This window comes from Ascaphus truei, chromosome 6, assembly GCF_040206685.1.
Source record: "Ascaphus truei isolate aAscTru1 chromosome 6, aAscTru1.hap1, whole genome shotgun sequence".
NCBI lineage: Eukaryota > Metazoa > Chordata > Amphibia > Anura > Ascaphidae > Ascaphus > Ascaphus truei.
This window is the reverse complement of record NC_134488.1, coordinates 106,784,467-106,810,040: the sequence shown is the minus strand read 5'-3', so window position 1 is coordinate 106,810,040 and position 25,574 is coordinate 106,784,467. Positions and strand designations below refer to the sequence as shown.

Genomic DNA, 25,574 nt, shown 5'->3' with positions numbered 1-25,574 from the left:
TTTGTGTGTGCTGATACATTAAATAAACAACTGATCATTTTACTTCTCCATGTGCTGTGGAGAACCTTTTCCATAGGATCTTCTGGACGTTTGGTGGTCATGTTCCAGGTTACGTGCACCCTCTAAAGCGAAGTTAAAACGTCATTCTCTTCTCGTTGTGATACAATTATAGTGTTCCCCAGCAGGGGCCTTCATCAGGGAAATATAACAACGCAATAAAAGGGATCTTACCCAGACCTACTTGTCATGCAGTTTTTTTCCTGGGCTGTGTTGACCCTTAAGATGGTGATATTTTACAGTTTTATTACTCTCTCGTGATTCTCCTTCCATTGTACTAGTATCCATCCCAAGGCTACGGTTATATGATGAGAATAAGTGCTGACATTTGGCCTTATTATGGGCTTTTATTGATAGACAGATTGTATGCAATTATTTAGGCATTGTACTTGAATAACTTCCTGTCTCTGCTATCTACAGTACGCATGAAGGTGACAATGTTCCCTTTGGGGTTTGCAAACCTATATATAACAGTACGACTGTGATTTTGATGCTGTCTCCACTTGCACTTTACTACTCCCTTAAACTGATCACCTGTACATGTTGTGCTGATGATTAGGAGGTATATCAATTCGATTGGGAGTCAACTGACACAGTACCAGTGATTTTACTGTGTGTAGTTTTTATATAGGCTGACTTTTGCCAATGTGAGATTTATTGATACTTTTTGATACATTAACTACTAGTAAAATGTAATCCATGAGAGCACCGTTAATAAGGTTTCTTTTATCTACATTAATCTTTTTGCTTAAGCTTATACTCCTCTAAGTGCACCATCTGATATCAGATTTATTGAATACCTTATTAAATTATTTACGTACCAATCTTGAGCTCGCACACATATTCTTTTTTTAGTGACTTCTTAGACCTCCAAACCGACGTCCCCCGCCCCACGGACACGTTTGGCTCATTGTTGCGTGACATCACGCATCGGGGCTCCCAGTTAATGTCAAATCCAATTGATGTTTTTCTCAGATATTGCTAATTCCGTTCTGTATTTACAGAATGTCACCGGTGGCTTCTGACTGCCTTTCCCCACCAACAGAAGGATTATTATGTGTTCCAGAATAAAACGCTAAGGAGCACCACGGATCGACATCCTCACGGTGGGCACAGTACTTTATTGGTGCAGTTATCTTAATGCTATCTCAAAGCTGCCGTATTTCTCAGAGGTAAAGCATCACGTTTGCCATTACATCCAGCATAAGGGCAAATTCCAACTGGCTTTTTCTAAAACCAAGAAACAAAAAAAAAACAGACTTAGTAATTGTATTGTATGTCTTTATTTCTATAGCGCCATTAATGTACATAGCTCTTCACAGTAGTAATACGCGACACTCATAAATAACAAATAATATAAATAACAGGTCATGGGAATAAATGCTTCAGACATAAAAGTAACATTTAGGAAGAGGAGTCCCTGCTAACTACAGAGCAGGCAGGACTGCCTGCACGTGCTCACTCTAGCTAGCAGCAGGCACCGGAAGTGCCGCGCTGCTAGAGCGCGCTCCTGCGGTCCTGTGAGCGGTCTCGGGGGTGGGGGGGGACGAGGGGGAGAGCCGGGGGGAGAGAGAAGGAAAGCCGTCACGGGCCGCACAGTTCCGCAGAACCCTGGTTGAAAATCACTGCTCTATACCATCAGATTGGAAGGATATAGATACTTTTTATAGCTATAGCTTGACATTATAGTTTGCCAAGTATACTAAAATGTCTCTTATCATTCTCTGATAAGGGCTCTTCCACTGGCAGCACACGAAGGGCCTTGATGTTGCCCTTGGACTCTCAGCTGCCCGAGCAACCAGTAGGAAATTAGCAGGAGTATAATGCAATTAATCATACTAAAACTCACTTGTAAGTTAAAGAGGCAGTCCAAACATTTTTTTTTTTTTAAAGTTTGAAGTAGGAAGTCTCCGGTTCTCGACCGCGTTGATTTCAGCGCCCGTTGCTTCCCGAGATACTTACCTCGGAAGGGGGTGCCGCTGGCAACTGCGACTGGGCTGGTTGGGGTTATTGAAATGGAGTCTCAAATGCTCTGTGTCTCACGGGCCAATAGGAAGCTGTGACATCATCCTTTGTGTCTTCCTATTGGCCCGCGTGACCGGGACATTTAAAAAGCAGAGAGATACTGGCATCCCCTACAGAGGTAAGTGTAATGGTTCAGCTCCGGAGACTCTCTGCTTCAAAGCTATTTTTTAAAATGATGCTTGGAGTGTTCCATTAAGGTAATGTAAATATATATGGTACAGATGTTATAAATGCTTGCAAAATGTATTGAAATGCATCTACCATTAGCTTAAATGAAGCTTGTCGCCCTTCGACTTCTAAATGTTTTCTGATCTGGCCCCTTTGGAGATCTGGTTGAAGAGCCCTGCATTACACCCTTTATGAAAAACCTTTTGGGTAATAGGGTGTTATGTTATGCATTAGATTATCCCGACTGGAAAACTAGAACAAAAAAAATAGCACAAGATTTATTCAAATGAACAATACCCATGGATTCCAATGGCCATTTTTTCCACAATAAATCTGTTGCTCTTTTTTGCACTAGATGTTGACCCTGTTTGCAGCTGAGGGACTTTGATATAAACCTAGTACAGTTCCAAACAGTTTCAGACGAGGAGAATCCTACTTGTGCAGCCAACACAACATAGAAAAACGCATTCTTCAACGTCCAGGTCTCCACTGGGGCATAGATACAGAGTAGAGCTCTACTCTTAAGTTCATAATGCAATTCTCCATTTAATGTAACGGGCAAGAACAGTGGAAAGATAAAGTTTCAGGTCCTGATGAAAGGTCCACCTGGGACCTGAAACGTTGTCTTTCCACTGTTCTTGGCTGCCCCATTAAATGGAAAATTGCATTATGAACTTGTGAGTAGGACTCCACTTTGTATCTTCGTCAGGCAGGGAGCGAGCGCGCTGGCACTCATGCGCGGCGACGTCACGCTCCCTGCTCGGCCGGGAGATTTGTGGCCGGCTAGGTGTGCACGCGAGGGGGTGATTCAGGGGGTGTGGGGGGGAGGGGGGGCGCGGCCATGACATCACAGAGCTGGTTCGCCCTAATTGGGCAAACCGCTCACGTGACGCGCTTGCGGACGACAAATTCAAATTTGCAGGCGCAGGTGCTTGCCCACGCATTGCCTCAATGTGTTTCATAGCGGCCAGCATGAGCGCGCTCGTCCGCTCGCTCAGCGCCACCCTGGCCGAGGCCTTAGAGACCTGTACTTTGAAGAAACGGTTTGATATAAACCTCCCATAATATCCGATCATAGATTAGATAAATAAGGATATCTAAAGCAAAAAAAAAAAATGCGCAATTGGAAGCCAAGGTGGAAGTCCTAACAGTTTATGGCCGAATAAGAGCTATGAATTTGTAAATGTTCTCTCAGCCTCAGTCCCTTCCAGAGTAATGACCATGGTGGGCACAGACCAGGAGAGCCCCGGTATAAATTCAGAATGAGAAATCCCAGAATCATTGGGTTTGTATTTTTAAGTAGAGAGGTGCAGAAAAAAATCCCCCAATGCAAGTGAACACAATTCTGGCTACTTCTGTTTTTTTTTATGATTGGAGGGAAAACACAAATATGGGGACATTTACAGAAATATGTCCCTCAAGCAAGATGCATTTTTAAGTAATCAACTTATAAATATGCACTTTAATTAAAAAAAAAATCGCAGTTAACATTGTTCTCTTAGGGGTAAAAAAAAAATCTGACTCTTGAGAAATGCACAAAATAAACAGCATTAAAACTAATTAATGGGATGAAAAATTGCTGGGTTTAATTAGTGAGCTTCGTTTGATGTCTGTGGCTCCAGTGTTGCTGGGACTTATTAGTGAGGCTCCAAACGACGTATCCGAAATAACTCTGCATACTGGAACTTGCCCTGATTTACAGCATCCTCTTATACCGCTCCGTTTGTCCACAAACCCCATTCGGGACTACAACTCCCAGCCCACCCTGCGCGCCGGTTCGTGTCACCAGTCACGCCCCCTCCCATAGCCAATCATGAGAGCGGAATGCCAGCCAATCAGCGTTGTAGTCAGGAAAGGACCGCGTGATTTGAACATAGGCTGCCGGAAGTGCTACCAGCGGTAGGGAAGGATCCGGAAAATGGAGGGGAAGGAGCACTAATAACAATAACAACAGTGCTAATAACATTAATTGGATAACGTACCTCATTATCAGCGCCTCCTTTCTCTAGGTGAGTCATACTCCTTCCCTAAAGCCATGTTCGTGCTCCTGCTGGTTTCATTAGCGCTGTATTTATCTCTGATGTATAGGGGCCTCTTATTGCTGCAGGCCCCAGAGGCTGCTCCAGCTCCTGTATATACCCAGAGCCAGCTCCTGTATATACCCAGAGCCAGCTCCTGTATATACCCAGAGCCAGCTCCTGTATATACCCAGAGCCAGCTCCTGTATATAACTGCAGTGATCAGGAAGGGTGTAATCAGACGCGTCGACTCTCACTGTCTGTGAGCCCCACAGATTTGGACTCCGTCTCAATGATCTTTAGCACCAGCTGTTTTATGGACTTCAGTCGAGTCTCATTCATAAAAATCTAGTAGCTGCCCATTAAAATGTCACGTTGTGGTCCACAACTAATAATAGCATGTTCTTGTATAGCGCTGCTAGTTTTACGTAGAGGTTTTACAAAGACATTTTGCAGGCGCAGGTCCCTGTCCCGTGGAGCTTATAATCTATGTTTTTGGTGCCTGAGGCACAGGGAGATAAAGTGACTTGCCCAAGGTCACAAGGAGCCGACACTGGGAATTGAACTCAGTGCCAGTCATTTTCTTTACTCACTCTCCCATAAGTCTGCAACTGCAAACTCCTCCTGATGTAGTACACAGTATCTGTGTACTTATTTAATTATTGTTTATATCTGGAGTTATTTTCTGGTATACTTAGTATTGTACATATAATTAATGACAATATGTGTATAGCTCCTCCATTAACATGTCAGATAAAACATTGTTATTGTAGTTGTCCTGACCTAGAATAAAAAATATATATATTATTATTTTAAACCTGAGTTGTGAAACTGTGGTTAGAAGAGGGTCAACGTTTTGCAATTATCGCTGGGAATGTGCTTAAATTATCTGACTAATGATAACTGCCATTAAAGTTTATTATAATTTAAGATCTCACATGCAGGCACAGGTAATAAAATAATTAAAGCAGATACTAAGACAGCAGACTGTAAACTCAAATACAGTTCCACACACCCAAAAAGTGTTTTCGTTGTATTAAGAAGTCTGACTTGATACAATAAAAATGACAATTCTATATACCCGTGCGGTTTATAGAAAGAGACCTATGCTGATCCATTTCGGGGACTTATGGGACACAGAACCCGAGTAACTGCCCCCACTGCCATGAATTGCTGGGTGAAAACTATTGATGCATTTTCTGTCTGTGGAGGAAGCTTCTCGCAAACTAAAATGTTGGTGCTGTGGCTGTCCGGAGCTGCGGGAAAATGTATTTTGTTCTTTTCCCGCAGCTGCAAGGAAGGTTATTCGGGGGTACATCTGAATGAAATGGGTTATAGTTGATCTCTTTTGTCATTAGAACAACATTACCAGGTAACCTGCAACCTCTTCTATTTTAAGTTTTAAAAAAAATCAATTTTTCTCATCCTCCCAGGTAAAATCCGGGACTAATGACTATGACTGCTTCATCTACCCCTGAGGAGGGCAATGTGTCTGTGGTGGTCCGTGCGCGCCCACCAAACCGTCGCGAGCTGGAGGGAAATCATCACTCTGTGCTGCAAGTTGTAGATCACAGCATGCTGGTGTTTGACCCAGAGGGACATGACACATCTGGTGTCTTTTCCAGCCTGAGGGGTCATGATGGACCAAAGCGCAAAGGGAAGGACCTGAAGTTTATATTTGACCATGTGTTTGGGGAGAGCTCCAAACAGCAGGATGTGTTTGAGCACACGACAAAGCAGATCCTGGATGGAGTCTTGAATGGCTACAACTGCTCTGGTACCCAAACATTCACCTATTATGCTTTATTTGGAAACCAAGGAGAGAGAGAGGAGGGTGATGAAGGTTTTAGTGGGAAATTTTCTGGAACAGAACTCAACCTTAATTTGCCGGACATCAGTTTGTTGGTTGTTAAATCATAATTTACTTTTCATTCTGAACCATGAAATTATTTACACACTACTAGTCTTTATTCCAGTACTCTGGTGCCTTCTCATTGCTTCTTTTTTTCCCTTCTCTTCACCACCCCCTGCCCCCCCCCCATGTATTTGTTCCTATTTTACACCAGTAAAAGTAAAAAAGAAGGATATGAATATATACAATAATATGATGAGGTAGACTGCATATACGCAGTGCACATACACCTCTAGCTCCCAGTATTAACGTTGGCCTGAAATGTAACACAGAGCTGGAACACGGCTATATTTTATTATTTTGTAGTCTTACAAACATGCATTCCAGAGGAACCTGCTAGGGCGAGAAGTCAAGACTTCAAACTAGATGGCACCAGGTCACCCTGCTGCTGTGGTGCAGTGTCACGTCAATTGCCAGTTGGATCCTGTATCCCCTTATCTTTGGTTTACCAGCAAAAACGAATGTAGGGCGTTGAGGACTTAGGACTGTCAGTGCAGAGAGGGTAACACCAGGTTGAAATGTGCAAGGGTGGTACTGCCTCAGTGAGACGTGATGAAGTGTTGTAGCCATAATAATAGTAGTTGTCTTTACCACAACAGCGCCTCTCAACCTTTCCTCATATATAATGACACCCCTAGCTAATATTTTAAGAATTACGTATTTGCTGCTAATTTTAAGCCCTTCTTCTTTAGGCCCAAACTATTTTCATTCATAGTTTACATTTATAGGATTTCTTTTTGACTGAAATCAAAGAATGAGAACAAGACATAATCTTCTTTGAAGTTCAGTTTTTCTTCTTTGTCATCCTATTTTTTATTTTATTGATTACATTCTTGTGACACACTTGAGTGAGGGTCATGTCACCCTACAGTGTCCTGACCTGGCTAAGAATTGCCACACTAGGAGCATGCGTCCCTTTGTGGAAAGGTGGGAAAATGCTGTATCTTAGCCTGTATTAACCTAATATTAAGGAAAACAAAAATACTGCCATCACATCTATGAAACTTCACAACCCAGGTTTATTCATAGATTAATAGAGGCAAAGGGTAGATAATTTTCGCTGCCATGCTGGATGTAGCCGTGATGATGTGCAACTTTTACTTTTGGTACCACTGATCTTGTACTTCCCTCAAATGGAAGAGAATAGATATCTGAATATTTACTACACACTGTATTCAATAGACAAGGCTCCCTGAGTTCTAGTTTAGAGTAGTTAAAATTGTGAAGTATAGATACCAAAGCAGAATGAGCATGGTGATGGGGTTGGAAAGAATTTGGGGAGGGAGATTCTAAGTCGCTTCTGCAAAGCTCAATGCAACTTCAGTTATTCTGGATCTAATTTCTAGCCACCTTTCACAACTGGTCCAGATTATCATTGTTACGATAATGCTGTAGCTGTCTTGTTTTATCCACCAACTTCTTTTATAAATGGCGCATAACCGGATTACCATCTCTTGTGGATATTACTATTCTTCCCTGACTTCCACCCTCTTTTTTCTCTCCTGTACAACGCAGTTTTTGCCTACGGAGCGACAGGCTCAGGGAAGACGCACACAATGCTGGGCAGTGAAACGGAGCCTGGTGTCATGTATCTCACCATGATCGAGCTATACCGGCGGATCGACGCAATCAAAGAGGAAAAGCTGTGTGAGGTGCTCATCTCTTACCTCGAGGTGTGTGCTGGATTTTTATTTATTTATTTATTAAATGTTTTACCAGGAAGTAATACATTGAGTTGCCTCTTGTTTTCGAGTATGTCCTGGACACAGTTATGATAACAGATACATGGTTACATTAGGTGAACAGGGTTATACATTAAATATGAAAACATTGCATGCACAGTTAGAGATAATATATATTATAGGCGTATGTAACAGTTACAGACCAGATTAAAATGTGAGACAGCTTTAGTTTTCAAAGAACTTAGACTGGTGGTGGCTGTGAGAGTCTCCGGTAGATTGTTCCAGTTGTGGGGTGCACAGTAAGAGAAGACGGAGCAGCCGGTTACTTTTTTGAACCTTCGGTCCGTGAACGGTTCTTTGGAGTCAGATCTCTGGTGCTAAATGCTGCTTGTGGTTGGAGCGTGTAGCTTGTTCAGATAGGCGGGTAGCTTGCCCAAGAATTATTTGACGGCAAGACAGGAAAACTGAACTTAGCGCCTAGACTCAAGTGATAGCCAATCTAGTTCTTTGAGCATTTCGCACTGATGTGTGTTGTTACATTGGAGGACAAATCGGCATATTGAGTTGTAGAGGGTGTCTAGTTTGCCAAGGTGAGTTTGGAGTGCCGTGCCATATACTATGTCCCCATAGTCTATAATTGGTTTTGGCATCTGCTGTGCAATGCGCTTTCTGACCAGCGGGCTTAGGGAGGATTTATTCCTATAAAATACACCTAGTTGGTCATAGGTTTTGGATGTCTTGTTATTAATATGCAACCCAAATGTTAAATGGGAGTCAAACCATATGCCCAGATATTTGAAACTAGTGACACGGGCTAGGATGGTATTAGAGTTGGTTCTGATCTGGAGTTCTGTCATTGGAAGCTTTAGAAATGTAGCCTTGGACCCAAATACCATTGTTACAGTCTTGTCAGTGTTTAAAAACAGTTTGTTTTGGGAAATCCAGTTTTCAGGTCTCAAAAAATCAGATTGAAGTGTGTGTTCAAGGTCAGAGAGGCTAGGGCTGCGTGCATGTAAGTTTGTCATCTGCATACATGTGTATGGAAGCTCCCTTACAAGCTGTAGGTAGATCATTGATGAACACTGAGAAGAGTAGGGGACACAGAACAGAGCCTTGCAACACCGTAGGTGATATCCAAGGGGTTGGAGCTATAACCCGAGATAGATACATGTTGGAATCTACCCGTTTGAAACCAGTTTAAAGCATGTTTCCCTTTTCCAGAGCTCTGGAGTTTGTTTAGCATGATTAACAGTAACAAAAGCCTTTGCAAAATCTAGGAATATTGCACCAGTGAGTTGTTCCATTCCACACTGGATCTCATTACAAACTTTTAGGAGGGTAGTTCCCGTGGACTGTTTGGGGCGAAAGCCAGATTGGAATTGGCTAGGGAAATTTGTCTTGGTATAGTAATCGCTTAATTGGGAGTGAACACATTTTTCCATCACTTTGGATAGTATTGGGAGAAGAGAGATTGGCCTGTAGTTTGAGACAGTGTATTTGTCCCCACTTTTGAAGATTGGGACAACTCTGCAGTTTTCCAGGTCTTAGGGATATGGCCTGCAGGCTTTTTAGAGTTAATTAGGTAAGCAAGCGGCATGGCAATGGCTGGGGCACCAAGTCGTAGGAACGTTGAATGCCGCAGGTCAGGTCCTCATTGGCTGCTTCGTTGTAATTTGAAGAGCGCTTGTGTAATCTCTTCAGATACTGGGACAAATTGAAAATTGTGGTTAGTGTTGGGAGAGGGTGGGGCTTTAGGGGTATTCGCAGATTGAGCTTCATATTTGTAGTTCATGTTGCATTTTGCTAATAAGTTAGTAGCACACCCAACAAAGTATTCATTGAATGTGTTTGCAATGTCAGTGGGATTTATCAGACTAATATACAGGCATACCCCGGTTTAAGGACACTCACTTTAAGTACACTCGCGAGTAAGTACATCTCACTCAATAGGCAAACGGTAGCTCACGCATGCGCCTGTCAGCACGTCCTGAACAGCAATACCGGCTCCCTACCTGTACCGAAGCTGTGCGCAAGTGGGGAGACTATAGAGCCTGTTACACATGAGTTATTTACATCAGTTATGCACGTATATAACGATTGCAGTACAGTACATGCATCGATAAGCGGGGAAAAGCTAGTGCTTCACTTTAAGTACATTTTCGCTTTACATACATGCTCCGGTTCCATTGCGTACGTTAATGCGGGGTATGCCTGTATAGTTAATGATATTACATGGTTGTTTATGGCTAGAAGGCTGGAATATATTATTGATGACCTTCCAGAAGTTACAATAGACACAGAGGAGGATATCCCCCCACTCTAACCACGTGAATATATATATATATATATATATATATTATAGTGGGTGGGTGTGTGTGCTACCAGGGTAGTCAGATATGACAGAAAATGAATGAGTCGTGTTTAAAGAAACACTTCCCATACAGAAAAGACTCTATTGATGGTGCACAACAGACCTATTAGTTTATATTATATGCAGGTCTGGGGATGCACACATTAACAGCTGTTAAAAAATGTAAATCTTTATTATTGTATCAAAAATAATGAAAATAAACTTTTAAAAGTAGATCTGTAAACCATGTGAATATATATGTATATATTTTTTTCAGTGTGGTGTGCAACATACTCCTCTTATTTACATTTTCCAGCTGGGCACATAATTGGAAGCTCATCTGATGAGTCCAATAACTCAGAGCACGTCTCGGAAACGCTGCTTCAGTATCTCTCTCTTCCTGCCCTTCTAGGTGTACAATGAACAAATCGAGGACTTGCTGGAGCCCAGAGGGCCTCTGGCAATCCGGGAGGATCCACAGAAGGGGGTTGTGGTTCAAGGCCTCTCTTTCCATCAGGTATGTGTGTGTCGATTTCTGGGTTTTGGCAGAACAATGTGAAGATAATTCCACATTCTGATTTACCATGTGTACATGAAGAGGTTTGGCATGAACAATGAAACCTTAATGTGAAATCACTTGGTACATCTGAAGGTAGAAAATAAAGTGTAGGCTGCAGCTTTCTTGTCGGTCCAATAAATGATGTACTTGCCCTGCACTTCCGGCTGCCGTTCTCTTTTGGGTGAAGAGATTCTCGAATGAAATATTTTTAGCGGTGCGGAGTATCAGTATGTATCTGTATGAGCAGCTCAGTGAGTAAAGACACCGACTCTGTAAACAATGACAGAGTTTGAATGAGGAGAACCTTGTTCAATTCCTGGTGTCGGCTCCTTGTGACCTTGGGCAAGTCACTTTATCTCCCTGTGCCTCAGGGACCAAAAACATAGATTATAAACTCATCTGGGCAGGGACTGTGTCTGTAAAATGCCGTTTATCGTGTACTATACTGTAATTGTGAAACGCTTTGAGTCCCATTGGGAGAAAAAGCGTGTTATGAAATGGTTTTCTCCCCAGTCCGTCATTGCATCAAATTTAATCCAGAGATAGATATACGCACTCGTTTCAGTGAGAGAGGTCCATTTGTTGTATATAAAGATCGACGGGGCACAACATTTCGGGGTGTTAACCCTTCCTCAGGTGAAATCTAAGGTTAACGTTGTGCCCTGTCAATCTCTCTTTATATATAATAAATGGCCTAAAAGACCTTTCTCCAGGTCAAGAAGGTTTCTTGCGAGTCACAGACATTGGGGAGCTCTGCTCCTCCCTTGTTTTGCAAGATCCAGCTGCCAGGGGGAAGCATTCAGGGTACGACTAGAAGCAGGAGATAGTGCTGCTCTGGTGGTACAGGGCACAAAACGTGCTCATTGTTCTATATGGTGTTACCCTTTAAAGCACGGAGGTCAGTAGTGCAAGTTTAGAGAACATTTGTTGCCCTAAGCTGCAAATGGGAACTAATTGCAGTACTCTGGCTTTTCCTTTACAAACAATTGCTGCTCTGTATTTATTTATAAATCATCTGAGAATAATTAAAATCTTTCATGCCCTTTATCCACAGTACTGTACCAATAAGTCACACTTTTGTATTATCTTTCTATTAGTTTGCTTCTAGTGGGATATGTACCTAGGAAAGCTTACGGGAAATAAACTGTATGGGAAAACATTTGTTTTCCATTCTGGCCACGTGCTTAGTGCACTTAAGACATATAATTTGTTAAATAACTTGTCTCCAGAGACATTTTTTTTTATAGTGAGGTTTCTTCAAAGCAGAGCTTCCTGATCCATTTTCGTTTTGCAAATCCCCGCTACGGTTCGAGTTTCTACTCTCCCCGCTAATGAATTCCCAGACTTTAAAAGTGCATGTTTTCCCCAGCCCAAATCCGCAGAGCAGCTGCTGCAGATGTTGGCCAGTGGCAATCTGAATCGCACGCAGCATCCCACAGACGCCAATGCAACTTCCTCCCGATCGCATGCAGTGTTCCAGGTAATGTGCGGGGGGTGAAGCAAAAGGCAAACTCAGTACTTCCGCAGGGGACCTGTCCCTCCCTCTTCTCCTGCTTTGTCCTCTGGCGAAAGATGGAGGGAACACTTGATTGACGTGCTGCAGGGGTTGTCAACTCCAGTCTTCAAGACCCCCCTCCTCCCCCCCCCAACAGGTCAGGTTTTCAGGCTATCCCTGCTTCAGCACAGGTGGCTCAATCTGAGCCACTGGTTGATCCACCTGTGCTGAAGCTGGAATATCCTTAAAACCTGACATGTTTGGGGGGGGGGGGGGGGCTTGAAGACTGGAGTTGACAACCCCTGGTGTACAGTACTGCCAACCTGACTTCCATGTGCTCCTAAAACATTCGTTCAGTCCTTATTTTCTGACTAATCCCATGGTATTCCGGTTCTCAATAGTCCTGAGTTTCTGTGGGGAACAGACATGTCCAAGAAGAACTGCGCTATAATCTTATGATGATAAATTGGCAACACTGGGCTTGTATTCTGCTTTTCAGGGCTGCATCTGGTAAAATATGTTTAAGGTTTTTTGTTTTTTCCTGTGCGAAGTGGAGCTCTCCTTGTAATACATAACAGTAAATATTCTGCATGAACTAATTGATGTAGGACATGTTGATCTCATTGAACAATTAAAAGCAACACCCGCTTTGTATCAAACAGTATAACTTTAATCGCAACTTGGGTCCTGGTTAAGGGTTTGCACACTTCACACATTGCCAAAAAACGGGATCTGTCTTTTTTTGCATCGTAGAGCCAACTGCTGTTTCATAGGAAATACTGGTATGGCGACGTTATCATTAAATATGTATTCTGCTATTTCTGACAAGATGTAATGGGGAAAATGGTGCTGAACGGTGGGTTTATTATAAACCTGTGGGTTTATTCTTATTTCTTGGGAGGATTCTCCTGAGTTGACCATTAAATATAATGTTTTACTGAGTTTGATCTTTTCAGTTGGGGTGTATCTGTATGAACATTGTGTAGAGTTGTTGAGTGCCAGCAGCAATAATAATACATTGCTAGGGTAACTGTTAGCAATATTTGAATTAATTATAGGCTACCCATTTTTTTTTTTACTGTTTTCTCCTTCTGGGTGCCTTTAGTTCAGTAAGTCATCTCGCACACACCCCTATACCAGTGATTTGCAACGGGGCTCATGAAGTGTTTCCAAGAGATTCGCCAAAACAATAAATGTAATAGCGGATCCCAGTTTGAGAACCACTGCTATAGATCCCTTTCCAGACACTCTCTCCGACTGTGCCTTAACCAGCATGCCATGCACTCAGCTCTTCCATGTCTCTGTCCTACAGATCTACGTCAAGCAGCAAGACCGTGTGGCCAGTATCAGCCAGGATGTCCGGGTGGCCAAGATGAGTCTCATTGATCTGGCTGGGTCTGAACGGGCGTCCAGCACTAATGCCAAAGGCGAGCGTCTCAGAGAGGGAGCCAACATCAATCGCTCCCTTCTGGCCCTCATCAATGTCATCAATGCACTGGCTGATGCCAAGGTATCCTCTGTCCCGACTATTTACTTGTGTTTGTCATGTTTGGGCAAAGCAGATGCTTTTCATAGGATCCGAATGCGTGATTAGTATCCTAATGTCTTACGAGCAGCTTGAAAGTCCTCCGGTGTCTGTTGTGTGTTAAACATAATCTGTATTTTCTGGTCCCATAGGGATCGTGTGTAATCCTTTCCTCGCCTAGAGAGACTAGCGGGGTACTTGGCTTAGAGCAGTTGTGTTTACATTACAAGAACTGGAACAACAAAATCACAAAGCTAGGATGTTCCACAACACCAGACTCCATGAGCAACACAACATTTGGTTGTAACAGATGTTTCTTATTCAGAAAATATATTGATTTTTGCAGTTCAGCTGCAGGATGAACTTTCACTGGGGTTTTTTTTTTTTTTTTTTACAAGAATAAAGACGGTTGGAAAATATTTTGAGGCTGCGAAACCTGATGTACTAATTATAATACTAATGAACTCACGTTCGTGCTTCTTGATGCTGCCGCAGAATTTCATTTTCTTATGGACAATTACATGCACGGCGGCTTTTTCTTTCTTCTTTTTTTTTTTTTTTTTTTACCATTCGTTAGAAGACGTTATTTTTGTCCTCCCAGAAAGCGCAGACCAATTTTGTGTGTTACTTTAACATGGGCCGTCAATAAATGAGATGTAACGGTGCAGTCAGTCTTGGGACCAAATTGAACTAAACACAGTGACACTGTATGGTACACAGGCCAGTCTAAGGGATTGCTGCATTTTTAAAAACCATTAGAAAAGTATAACTTTACACTATACACTTTATTTACATGGATATTCTATTCATAGATGGGATGATATGGTATATCAATATCTAAGTGTATAGATGTTGTCCTGCACGGGCTCAATCCACATACCACCAACCTATGATTGTGTTGAATTTAACCTGCATTCATTGTGACCATTATAATTTAGTAGCTAGGAGTTATGTCTATCATTAGGTTAGAGCTGTACTATGGTTTTGTTGATCTTCATGTTTAACCTTGATCTTAGATTACAACCATACCTGTTGTAGATAGCTTTATATTAGATGCTGCAGGTTAGTTCTATGTTTTGCCATCATAGATTGTTTGATGGGTATGCTGTGTCAGTGATCACATTCTATTACAGCACCAGCAGGCTAAATACTAGCAATACCACTGTAGAGGCACCCACGAGGTTCAGTTACCCTACTAATAGTTAGGTCCCTTAAGGTGGTTACATTGCATTTGTTACCGAGAGTATTTTTCCAATAAATCACATTATCCGGTAATTAGTAATTATTTGGCAATACACCTCAGGTTCAACCTTATCTCACCTGTCCTACTCCCATCCTATTTTTATCACACTACACACATACTTATCATTTACATTTTTTATGTGTAGACTTTTAGCATTATATTTAATAAATGTTACGTTTTAATAGTCCCAGAGTGCATCAATAAATGGACTTCTAGCTGGAGAGAGATAGTGACAACACACCGTTCTCTCTAATTTTGGATAAATAACTTATGGAGAGATTCTGGGCATAAAGGCGTGCTGAAGCTTTGCACCCTATCATGGATCTGGGCCGTAGAATTATTTTCAATGCGGATTACCAACCAATGTCTTCTGAAACACAAGGGCCCATATATAAGTCCATTCACTTGAATGGGCCATGTGGTGTCATCCAGCGCCATAGGGGCCTTGTGGAATAGCATTGCATCGTACATTTGGCTCAATGTCTTGTTTTTACTACCCTCATATTACTTTCTCATACCCTATGAGAGTGTCAGTCTATGTAACTCACAGCTGCTGCTCTCTCTGTGCACAGAGCAGGAAAGCTCATATCCCATATCGGGACAGCAAACTGACCCGGCTTCTGAAGGACTCCATTGGCGGCAACTGCAGAACGGTCATGATTGCGGCTGTAAGCCCGTCATCTCTCAGCTACGACGACACCTACAACACTCTGAAGTATGCCAATCGCGCCAAGGAGATAAAGCTCTCGGTGAGTTCCGTGTGAGCCCCTGGGCCCTCTGTTCTCACAGTACTTCAGCCATATAACGTAATGCTTTGGGATGTGGTACTAGTATAAGACTAGAAGCTATGTTATGAAGATACAATAGTATATCAAAAGCTTTCATAGATTAATGTATTTGATCATTGCAATGCAGACGTCATTGCTGAGGTATGTTTAAAGTAAAATAATTGCTGCTCCTATATGCCATCATGGGTAGGATGTAACATTTCTCCCGGATGAACCATCTGCAGGTTTGAAGGTCCACAAACAGACTATATTCTATATTACTATATTCTATATTACTATACTATATTCCTTACCTAGTTGGTAATGTCCATTTTAAGGAATTTAGGTGGGCAAGCTATTTTTTTTTTTTAACCCATTTAACTACAAATAATAGTGATCATGCCACACACCTTGCATGAAAGAGTCTCTCACATGGCTAGGAATTTTCGCTTACTAAAACAGAATATGATCTCAAATATAGTAATGCAGCCTGGTTATTCTGTTCCTAGCATGGAACTGATTAAGTCTCTTCACATACCTATATCTTATGCACACTGCGATTTTTTTTTAACTTTTTAAGAATTGGGAGTGTTTGAAAAGGAATATATATGCCAACGATACTGCTGCCCGACTTCCCCGGCAGAAGGAATGTGTGCGAAACTGATGACTGTACGTTTTTCTTTCTCTCCATATTCTTGGCATTTCCAGTTGAAGAGCAATGTTATCAACCTTGATTGCCACATCAGCAAATATGCTGCAGTATGCGAAGAGCTGAAAGCCGAGGTGAGGGCATCAACATGAGCTCGTGGTGAATGCCACAGTGGGAGGAGGAGTGGTGATGACATTCTGCAGTGTATTGTATTTTGTCACGGGAAGGGACACAGCTCACTTATGGGATGTCAATGTTTACTTATCAGGTGGATGACCTAAAGGCAAAGCTTCGCTCCTATGAGAGGAAAGAGATTGGTCTGCAACAACCTAACGATGTCCCCGCGTGCCACAGCCCAGAACATCAGACGTCTCCAAGGTAACATCCCTATGTCTCTTCCTGTTAGTGGCCTAGCGCTGGGGACGACGACAAACCCAGTCCTCTGGGGCCAGCAACAATTCATGTTTTAAGGATATGCCTGTTTCAGCACAGCTGGCTCAGTCTTCGATTGAGCCAGCTGTGCTGAACTAGGGATATCCTGAAAACCTGACCTGTTGGTGGCTCTTGAGGACTGGGGTTGCTGGCTAGATTGTTCCCATGCACTCTAGAATGTGAGGCAATGCAAGTGCACCGCTGGTATTTGAAGCATCCCGTGCTAACAGTAGAGCGCGGTATAAGTGTAGTGTGTAGAGCGCTCTTGGGAGCTGGTTTAGAGATGGCTAACGACAGCGAAGTCGTCACGCAAAATCATTGTGGGGGCACCAATGGCCGGTTTGCGCCTCCTAAAAATAAGACCCCCTTTAGAGTTGTAGAGATGTATTTAAATGAGCAAACATGGGCGTACACGTTCTATAGTTTTGTTTTAGTGTCTGATAGTCCGTAAATCAAACTGTTATTAATTTTAGACCCCTTCTTAATTATGCTGCTCTTGGGACCCGCGCTAATCAAAACTACATTCCAAGGACTCCGCATTTGCAACATATATTTATTTTCTGGAGCCATGGCTGTACTTGCCGATCTTTAGGTGCACAGACACTGCCAGGCAATGCTTCCTATTCTTGAGAACACACCGAGATCTGGAGAAGGGAAGGGATTTTATATGCCTGATGATGAGGTGCGGCCTGACGCCTCGCATCATCATGGAAGTGTTGGAGCTTATATCAGGCTGAACTAGAACTTAAAACACACATCATAACAACTATTCTTCCAATGATCAAGCTACCGGCTGCAGAGCTTTCTTCCGCTAGGCTTAAACTGAGCCCCCCAAAAGTCACAATGAAGTGCACACATTGCACAGATGTCGTTTTTACGTATGGTTGCCAAAGATGTTGAAATAAGGCATAGTGAACCCAAGTGATTTAGAAAGGTGCTTAAGACACACGTTGCAAGTGATAAATAAGTGATATCTATAGAATCAAATAAATAAAGTGTAAGTTGAATTAGACATAAAATCTCAACCTCCAATGGGAATAGTACAGATTTCCTAAAACATGTAGGCACATCCAGGGACTGGAAGGAGCATATGTCCGGAACACCCCAAAAAATAAGAGAAATATCTAGTGCAATAATGCCAGACAATATGTGATGAAAAAGGGGATCAAATCTTGGCTCATATGAAGAACCTACTTACAGGAAGTAGGATGTTAAACAGCGGTGACGGGAAACCACAAGGTTGCTTATCCGATGGATAATATCAGGCGTGATGTATCTCAGGGAGAAAAAACAACAGGGAGAACTCCTAGTGCAGACCAATATAAAAATGTATAAAAAATACCCAAGCAGCATATGTTCTCACATGGTGTACATTAAATAAGGGCACATCAAATAATGTAATAAGCCGAGAGTTGATCTTGCGCCAGAGAGGATCAGCATGCACGCCGCCTGTCCTGTATTTCTCCCGCTGGTTTCCCGCTTCAGATGGTGTCTTACGTCACATCCGCCAGTATGTCGGCTGCTTCCGGATATTCGGGGAAAGAGGCGGCGATGGGTCCTCTCGACTCAGGATCACAGCTCTCACTTGCAGGCTCGGCTCTACGCGTTTCGCTGATCCGTCAGCTTCGTCAGGAGCATAATGATTATGGCGGATGTGACGTAAGACGCCATCTCAAGCGAGACACCAGCGGGAGAAATACAGGACAGGCGGCGTGCATGCTGATCCTCTCTGGCGCAAGATCAAATCTCAGCTTATTACATTATTTGATGTGCCCTTATTTAATGTACACCATGTGAGTACATATGCTGCTTGGGTATTTTTTATACATTTTTATATAGGTCTGCACTAGGAGTTCTCCCTGTTGTTTTTTCTCCCTGAGATACATCACGCCTGATATTATCCATCGGATAAGCAACCTTGTGGTTTCCTGTCACCGCTGTTTAACATCCTACTTCCTGTAAGTAGGTTCTTCATATGAGCCAAGATTTGATCCCCTTTTTCATCACATGTTGTTTGGCATTATTGCACTAGATATTTCTCTCTTATTTTTTGGGGTGTTCCGGACATATGCTCCTTCCAGTAACTGGATGTGTCGAAGTAAGGCATAGGCAATGGCGCTCATTTAAGACCTCCATATTTTATCACCAGCTGCTAACAACTTCGTAGCGCCTGGTTCTAAATCCTAACATCTTCCCACCACTATTTTTGCGATTACGTCTAAACTCCCCAATCTGTTTTCTGGGCAATGGGAGTAGCAGCCTCGTCGTTAAATGGAAGCTTGAAGATGTAGTGTCGGCTGCACGGGCGTGTCGCAGGACCTGCCTGTTCCTCTAACCATGTACAGCTCCCTACGCTATTACTAATGTGGCTTTTATTAAGTTGTGGCATATTTATTTCCCAACTGTAGCATTGTTGGCGGAACTGCTCTGTATTGGAGCAATTTGCATCTGCAAAGCTGCAAAAAATCAAGCGGCGTGCAATCTTCTGCTCCACAGGTGCTCTTATTAGCCAGAGCGTTAATAATGTTCTGGCCATGGTGTGTGCTTTGCCTTTTCAAATGCCTGGTTTGCGCAGCACACAAGACATCGATAAGGAGGGGAGATGGGGAAGAGGCTACTGGGAATGAGATGCATTCATGTAGCTTAACCCTCACTGTAACCAGTGAGCATGCAATACATTTAAAAGCAACGCAGCCCAAACGATTGCCAATGACAGGAAATATTAGGCGAGTGAAAGACGGGTTTTGAGGTTTTTGCCGCTGACAGTAGTCAACTTTTGTTACCCAGTTATCTTGTCTGGTGCTTGAAAACACTTGTATGTTTGCACTCAATGCTGTGTACACAAACTCCAAAGCATTGTTACCCATAATGACAGCATAAGTCTGCCCAGGGAATCTGGAACAGTTTAGCTCAAATGCATTACATGTGCGCCGGCCGCTGCAGGGCTTGGGAAACATTTCTCTCCTCCGTTGTGTTTTTTTTCCCCCTTTTATTTCTCGCCATTAAGATTGGATCTGGAAGAAGTAAAGAGGCGGGGGGCGAGGGAGCTTAACACTGCTTTGTTCTTTTTAAAAGTTTCATTTCTTCTTGTATTTTTTTTTTAAAGATTTTTTTTTTTTTATTGTCGCATTTACCGCATGGAAACTGGATTCCCGGCCGAGCAATCTGTTCTACCCCCTGCCCCCCTTTCATGATCTTGTTATGTGTATAGCCAAGTGCAGCTATTTTATTTATTGTTTTTTCAGCACTTTGATGTGTCTGTCTCACATTACCCACACATGTAGTTCTTTTTAGTGTTTTGGAACGTGTTGAATGAATGTACCTAGCTGAACAAGTTTACTCCGATCCATCCACTCTCGTGGGTGTAATGGATCTGTTTATGCTTCTTGCACACACGCACACACACACACACACCTATTCCTTCTCTGTCGATTTTGCTATGAGATGCATTGCCAACTCTTATCTTGGGAGAGGTATCGCAATGTTTCTTTCACTTTCCAACACTTCTAATCATTGTACATCTTTCAACATCATACGCCTCTTTGTGTAAATGTTTTAAAAATGTCGCATTTCAACACTGGATTTTCCTTCAACCCAATAAAAAATTGTGTGTGTGTGTTAACGTAAAAGTGAAAATGATTGATTGGGTTATGTACATGAGATTCTGATACATGTAGCTCTCTTCACGTATGACATCTGTGGAAGAGACTAATGAGGAGTTCTTGAAAGCATACGTACTGCAGCATCTATATAAATACGCTTGACGTTGTCCCAATCTCAGCCTTCTCGTGATGCCGTTTGTTCCAGTACTGACGCAGCAAATAGAAAGATGTGCTGATCACATTGAGTGAACATACAAGATTTTAACTTACTATTTATTCGTGTTCAGTTTGTGCCGCTACCAATGGCCTGTTAGCGCTGTTGCTGTATTGAACTGAAGTAGCTAAAATTGTAGTTTTATTTTCACGTTGGTTAAAGCCCCATTTAAAACCGTAATTTTCTTGATTTATCCTTCGCTTTTTAACCAGCGTTTGCTTGCTTGGTAATGCCCACAGTATTTTATAGTTTTATCTTTTTATTAGTATGTGCCAGCTAGATACTGTACCACTTATCTGTGTGACATGAGTTACCTTTTGAAGCGGGTTGTGTGTTTGAGACACAACATGGACATCTGCTTGCACAGTATCACCATAAATCTCTGACGGCAAAGGGATTTTAGAATAATAAGGAGGGCACAGAGCTATAGGCCAGCCTGAGATGATTCATTTTCCTATTGCCATGGTCACTGGACACATGCATTTCTTCTTACATTCCTCCATTGCTTTCCCAGTAGAGTGTCTGACTGCTGTCTTTTTTGACAATTTGTCACAGGCTGGAGGAACCCCCGGATACAGGAAGTTCGGAGCAGGGGTACAAAACCCGTCTGCGGGTGCTGGGCTCAAGATCATCATGCCAATGTCGGGATCAGAAGCGTCTCGGGCAGCGTTTCAAGAAGAACAGAGAGAAACCGGTGAGGGGGAAAAACAAGGGTGTATGTATCAGTGGGACTAGGACTATGCTAAATGCAGGTCCTTGTGCTTTTGATGATGAGTATGATGGGGGGGGGGAAAGGTACTGCTGTCTGTAGCTTTAAATGTAAGAATCCAGCTTCTTTATTTACGAATGCCATCCAGATACCAAGATAAAAGGAAGTCTTTCTGCCACAGAAATTTAGGGCAGGTGATCATGATGGGTTTTGGAAAATTCAGTTTTAGCCATTTTTAATAGTTCCTTCAAAAAACACGACAGTAAATATTTTTGCATAAATACAACCTTTTGTGGAATCTTACTCTAGCTAAAGTACCCAGCTTAGCACGGTTTGCTGTACTCTGGAGTTGTCTTTTCCATCACAAACTTGAATCTGTCAATCAATAATGGCACCCTCTTTAACCTGATCAATAATTCCACCTTCCAGTGAGTGAGGCTGCACCCTCCAACCCCAAGTCACAGACTCCCACCCCCAAATTATAGTGACAACAACCCTCTTCACTGACACACAATCAGTGACCTTCCCCCCTCATTGACACACCCCCCATCAGTGACCTTCCTCTCTTACACCCCTACCTCTTCTTCTCTCGCGCAGAGACCAATCCGCCGAGAAACCAACCAATTGGCGGTCTAGCTGGAACAGAAGGAAAGAAAAAATACCAAAATTAAAAATAACCCCAGGTGCACACCCCTAGGATCCCCTTAGTATGCATGCAAAGTTTCAGGTCTCTAGATTTCGTGACTTTTGAGCTATGGTTCTGACAGACAGACAGACACACACAGATTATAGATTTTGATGTAAAAGAGAAACAAAACATTTTTGGGCCATGATCAGTAGGACCTAGTAAGTGGGGGGCATGATGCTCGTTCTCTTCCTTTTCGTTTCTGTATTGGCAATATCCCAACCCACTTCCACAACAGAAGGTATTCCTCGTGATATAAGTGCAGTTATGGTGATGAGATACCTAACCCATGCGGAGGAGTCTCCTGTCTTACTCTAATCTTTTCTCTTCCTTAAGGGATGTTAGCATAGTGATAACATGTTACTATTTCATGTTTAAATCTTACCCACGTTACATCTGGACACCACACATTATATCTGCACAACTAATAATGAAAGATGTATATTTGTCTGGCTTCTGAGTTTGTTTTAATGTCTGTTACTAAAACAAGTTATTTTGTCCATAAACAGCAAGCATAAGTAACTCTTTGGCTTCCAACCTTTTAAAAGTGCAATCCCACACTGCCGGCATCTAATTGGCTTCCTTAAATCGAATCTAAACCTGCTAAAAGATTTGATTTATTTTGCTTCTCTGGAAATTAATTACAAATGGCATTTGTTGGGTTCTATGAATGGGGAGGTTTTTTACACTTCTCCCATGCTGTCCTTAGCAAAGAGCCAAAGATGACCGGGGCAGGAGGGGAGCTTTGCCTGTGCAAGCTCTTGTTGAACACCGCGACAGCAGCCAAATCACAACTGCAGTATATTCCTGGCTGCACATTTAACCCTTTGAGGGATGGAGGGATCGCAGCCCCTCTGACACTCGCCATCAGGTGACTGCTCTCTCCAAAGCGGTCAGGTGATCGCTCCGTCACTGATGACGGAAGGCGATGAGTCCCCCCCCCCTCCTTCTGTCCACCATCTTTGCAGATCCCGCCCTGCGTTGCTGGACGCGATCTCCATTAAGACAACGAGCATTTATTTCAAAAGATTTACATAACTACCACGTTGTGGGGCACTCAAAGGGTTAAAATACATAGCAGAATTTACAAATGTCAGAGGGGAAAGAGTGAAGTATTGAACTGGTGTGACACGCTCACGTGGGCTTGTGCAATAAGTGATTTAATAAAAAAAACGGTCCACGTTTCGCTCCCACTATTGACTTTTCTCAAGACTTGAGAGAGAGGTCATGGGGTAGGGCCGAAATGTTGACCATTTGTTTTTTTTTTTTTACTGAATCATGTATTGCTTCCGGCTTTATCTTCATATATGCAGCTTGGATTTTTTCCGTGCTCCAGTCTGCACCCGTGGCAGCTACATTCTCTTACGTGAGTGCTCCGTGTTTATTCTGTATTGATCTGGTTGCCAGATGCATAACATAATCATTTTTATAGTGGGGGGGGGAAATATGTGATAGACTAAAAATAATAAGAAGCATTTTCATGACATGTTATGTTAACCCCGTTACTGCCAAAGGGGCCTGCAAAATGAGACCATTCATTGCTGGCCCACCTGGCATCAAAAGGGTTATGAACTGGCCACAGTTTAACAAGTTTGTCTTATTTACTCTAATCTTTGAGGCTGATGTGCTTCTGTATAGGGAATATATTCCCCCCACAAGTAATTAATCACATGTCAGGGCCTCAGAAGATCATGTCCTGGATGCTTCCCTTGTTTGCTTTCTCCTAATCTCTTTAGCATCTGCGGTTTTCCTGGCTAATAAAGGAAGTAGCATTCCTGTGGCCTCATTTGCCCCACGAAGGTCCCCTTCCTGGGTTGCGTACGGTCACATGCTGGTTACCTGCGAGGCAGATCTTTGCAGGAGACCTGCATGGAACATTCCCTTCTCCCATTCAGCCTGAAGTCTGGTGTGTGTTGTAGGTAGAACATTCTAAGCGGAGTTGGGTATTTTGGTGCTGAAGAGTAATTATCTTTGCTGTGTGCTGATCAATGATCTGCCATTGGTTTGATGGAGAGGAGAAAGATAATGAATTCAGCAGTCGTTCTGAGAATTCTGCACATTGCTGGGAATGAATTGTACATGTGTTTCTGCGCTTGGGAAAGCAACCCGGCTCCCCCTGAGCTCACTGCTTTCCATAATCTTCTCTCTAACCGTTCTATGCCTGTGCGGTGTATTTATCTGTATGTCTTTTCTATTTGAATGAAAGGAAGCAAGTATGAACCCCTAAAGCATTTTATTGTACTATATGATCTTTCTTTTCACAGCTCTGCATCGGCTACCGCCACATCTTTGTACCTTTCTCGTGTGCTGGGATTGTAGATATTAGTATTTATATAGAAACCATACACTTTTTTGGGGGTTCTTACCTGTAATGCAAAGGGATCCTGGCTGGTGGGGGCTGAAGGAAGCTGAGCTTTGATGGTCCATCATCCTACATTAGCCTCGGATCAAATGGGGGGGAGGGGGGCATTGTGTTGGGTGGGTGGGGGTAAACTGTTGACAAACTTCTGAATGAGAAATCTGCTGCAACATGGGCAAGACAACAACAACAAAAAACCTGTCCCTTCCTTCTCTCTGATTCAGGACCCCGTGTCACAGAACAGCAGCCTTGGAGGAGCGGAACAGGAGAAGGGTCTTTCTTTTCTGGAAGGGCCAAGCGGCAAAAGGACAGACAGGTTTGTATTTTTCCAAGCCTCACGGAAAGTATGAAGTCACAGAAGCCCCAGATAGCAGGGCAGCCATAATAGATAGGATGATGCTTATGTTCTGGGACACGTAAGCAAACTATGTTTATTTAAAGGGGCAGAATGTGCTTAAGTACTCGTCAAAGGGGAAAATAAATCTAGAACCTCTCTGCCACAGAAGCCATAATGATGATAACCAGTGTTTCTAGTGTACGAAGCCTATTTTTTTAATTAAAGCAGCAATGCCCCCTACTCGGGTCCTTTTTGGGAAATCAACATGGCTGTTATCCAAGCCATAATTCCACGGGCCAGTAGGAAGCCGCAATGTTACCGGAGTAGGACGTGGCTGCTAATGACGACCACCATCTGTGGTTCTTACTTTCTTTTTTTACTGGCCCATAAAAAGGTAATATTGCTTGGGACCGAAGGTGTTCCTAGAGCAGGGGTGGCTAACTCCAGCCCTCAAGAGCTACCAACAGGTCAGGTTTTCAGGATATCCCTGCTTCAGCACAGGTGGCTCAATCAGAGCGACCTGTGCTGAAGCTGCGATAGCCTGAAAACCTGACCTGCTGGTAGCTCTTGAGGGCTGGAGTTGAGCTCCCCTGTCCGAGAGCTAGGAATATGGTGGTTTAACTTCGGGGAACCCCTGGTTTGGATTCTGTGAAATAATTGGGGGGTTGCTGCCTTGACTATCCTTCTTCTTTTTTTTTTTTTTTTTTCTTCTTCATGTTCCATTGTAACCAAATAATACATAAGCATAAAGCGAAATATTTGGATACCAATTTAGAGTAACTGCAT

At 42.8% G+C, this 25,574-nt stretch overlaps 1 protein-coding gene across 1 annotated transcript in view; it reads left to right on the top strand.

The window, feature by feature from the left end:
• The first annotated feature begins 4,126 nt into the window (after positions 1–4,126).
• The window catches only part of LOC142497603 (kinesin-like protein KIF18B), a 40,982-nt gene continuing 19,534 nt past the window's right edge, over positions 4,127–25,574 (top strand). The window contains exons 1-11 of the mRNA XM_075605630.1: positions 4,127–4,259; positions 5,702–6,045; positions 7,696–7,853; positions 10,625–10,729; positions 12,141–12,251; positions 13,579–13,776; positions 15,607–15,783; positions 16,510–16,584; positions 16,719–16,828; positions 21,254–21,392; positions 24,676–24,767. Coding sequence (XP_075461745.1) covers positions 5,718–6,045; positions 7,696–7,853; positions 10,625–10,729; positions 12,141–12,251; positions 13,579–13,776; positions 15,607–15,783; positions 16,510–16,584; positions 16,719–16,828; positions 21,254–21,392; positions 24,676–24,767 — 1,493 coding nt within the window. The 5' untranslated portion in view covers positions 4,127–4,259; positions 5,702–5,717. The remainder of the gene's footprint in view (positions 4,260–5,701; positions 6,046–7,695; positions 7,854–10,624; positions 10,730–12,140; positions 12,252–13,578; positions 13,777–15,606; positions 15,784–16,509; positions 16,585–16,718; positions 16,829–21,253; positions 21,393–24,675; positions 24,768–25,574) is intronic.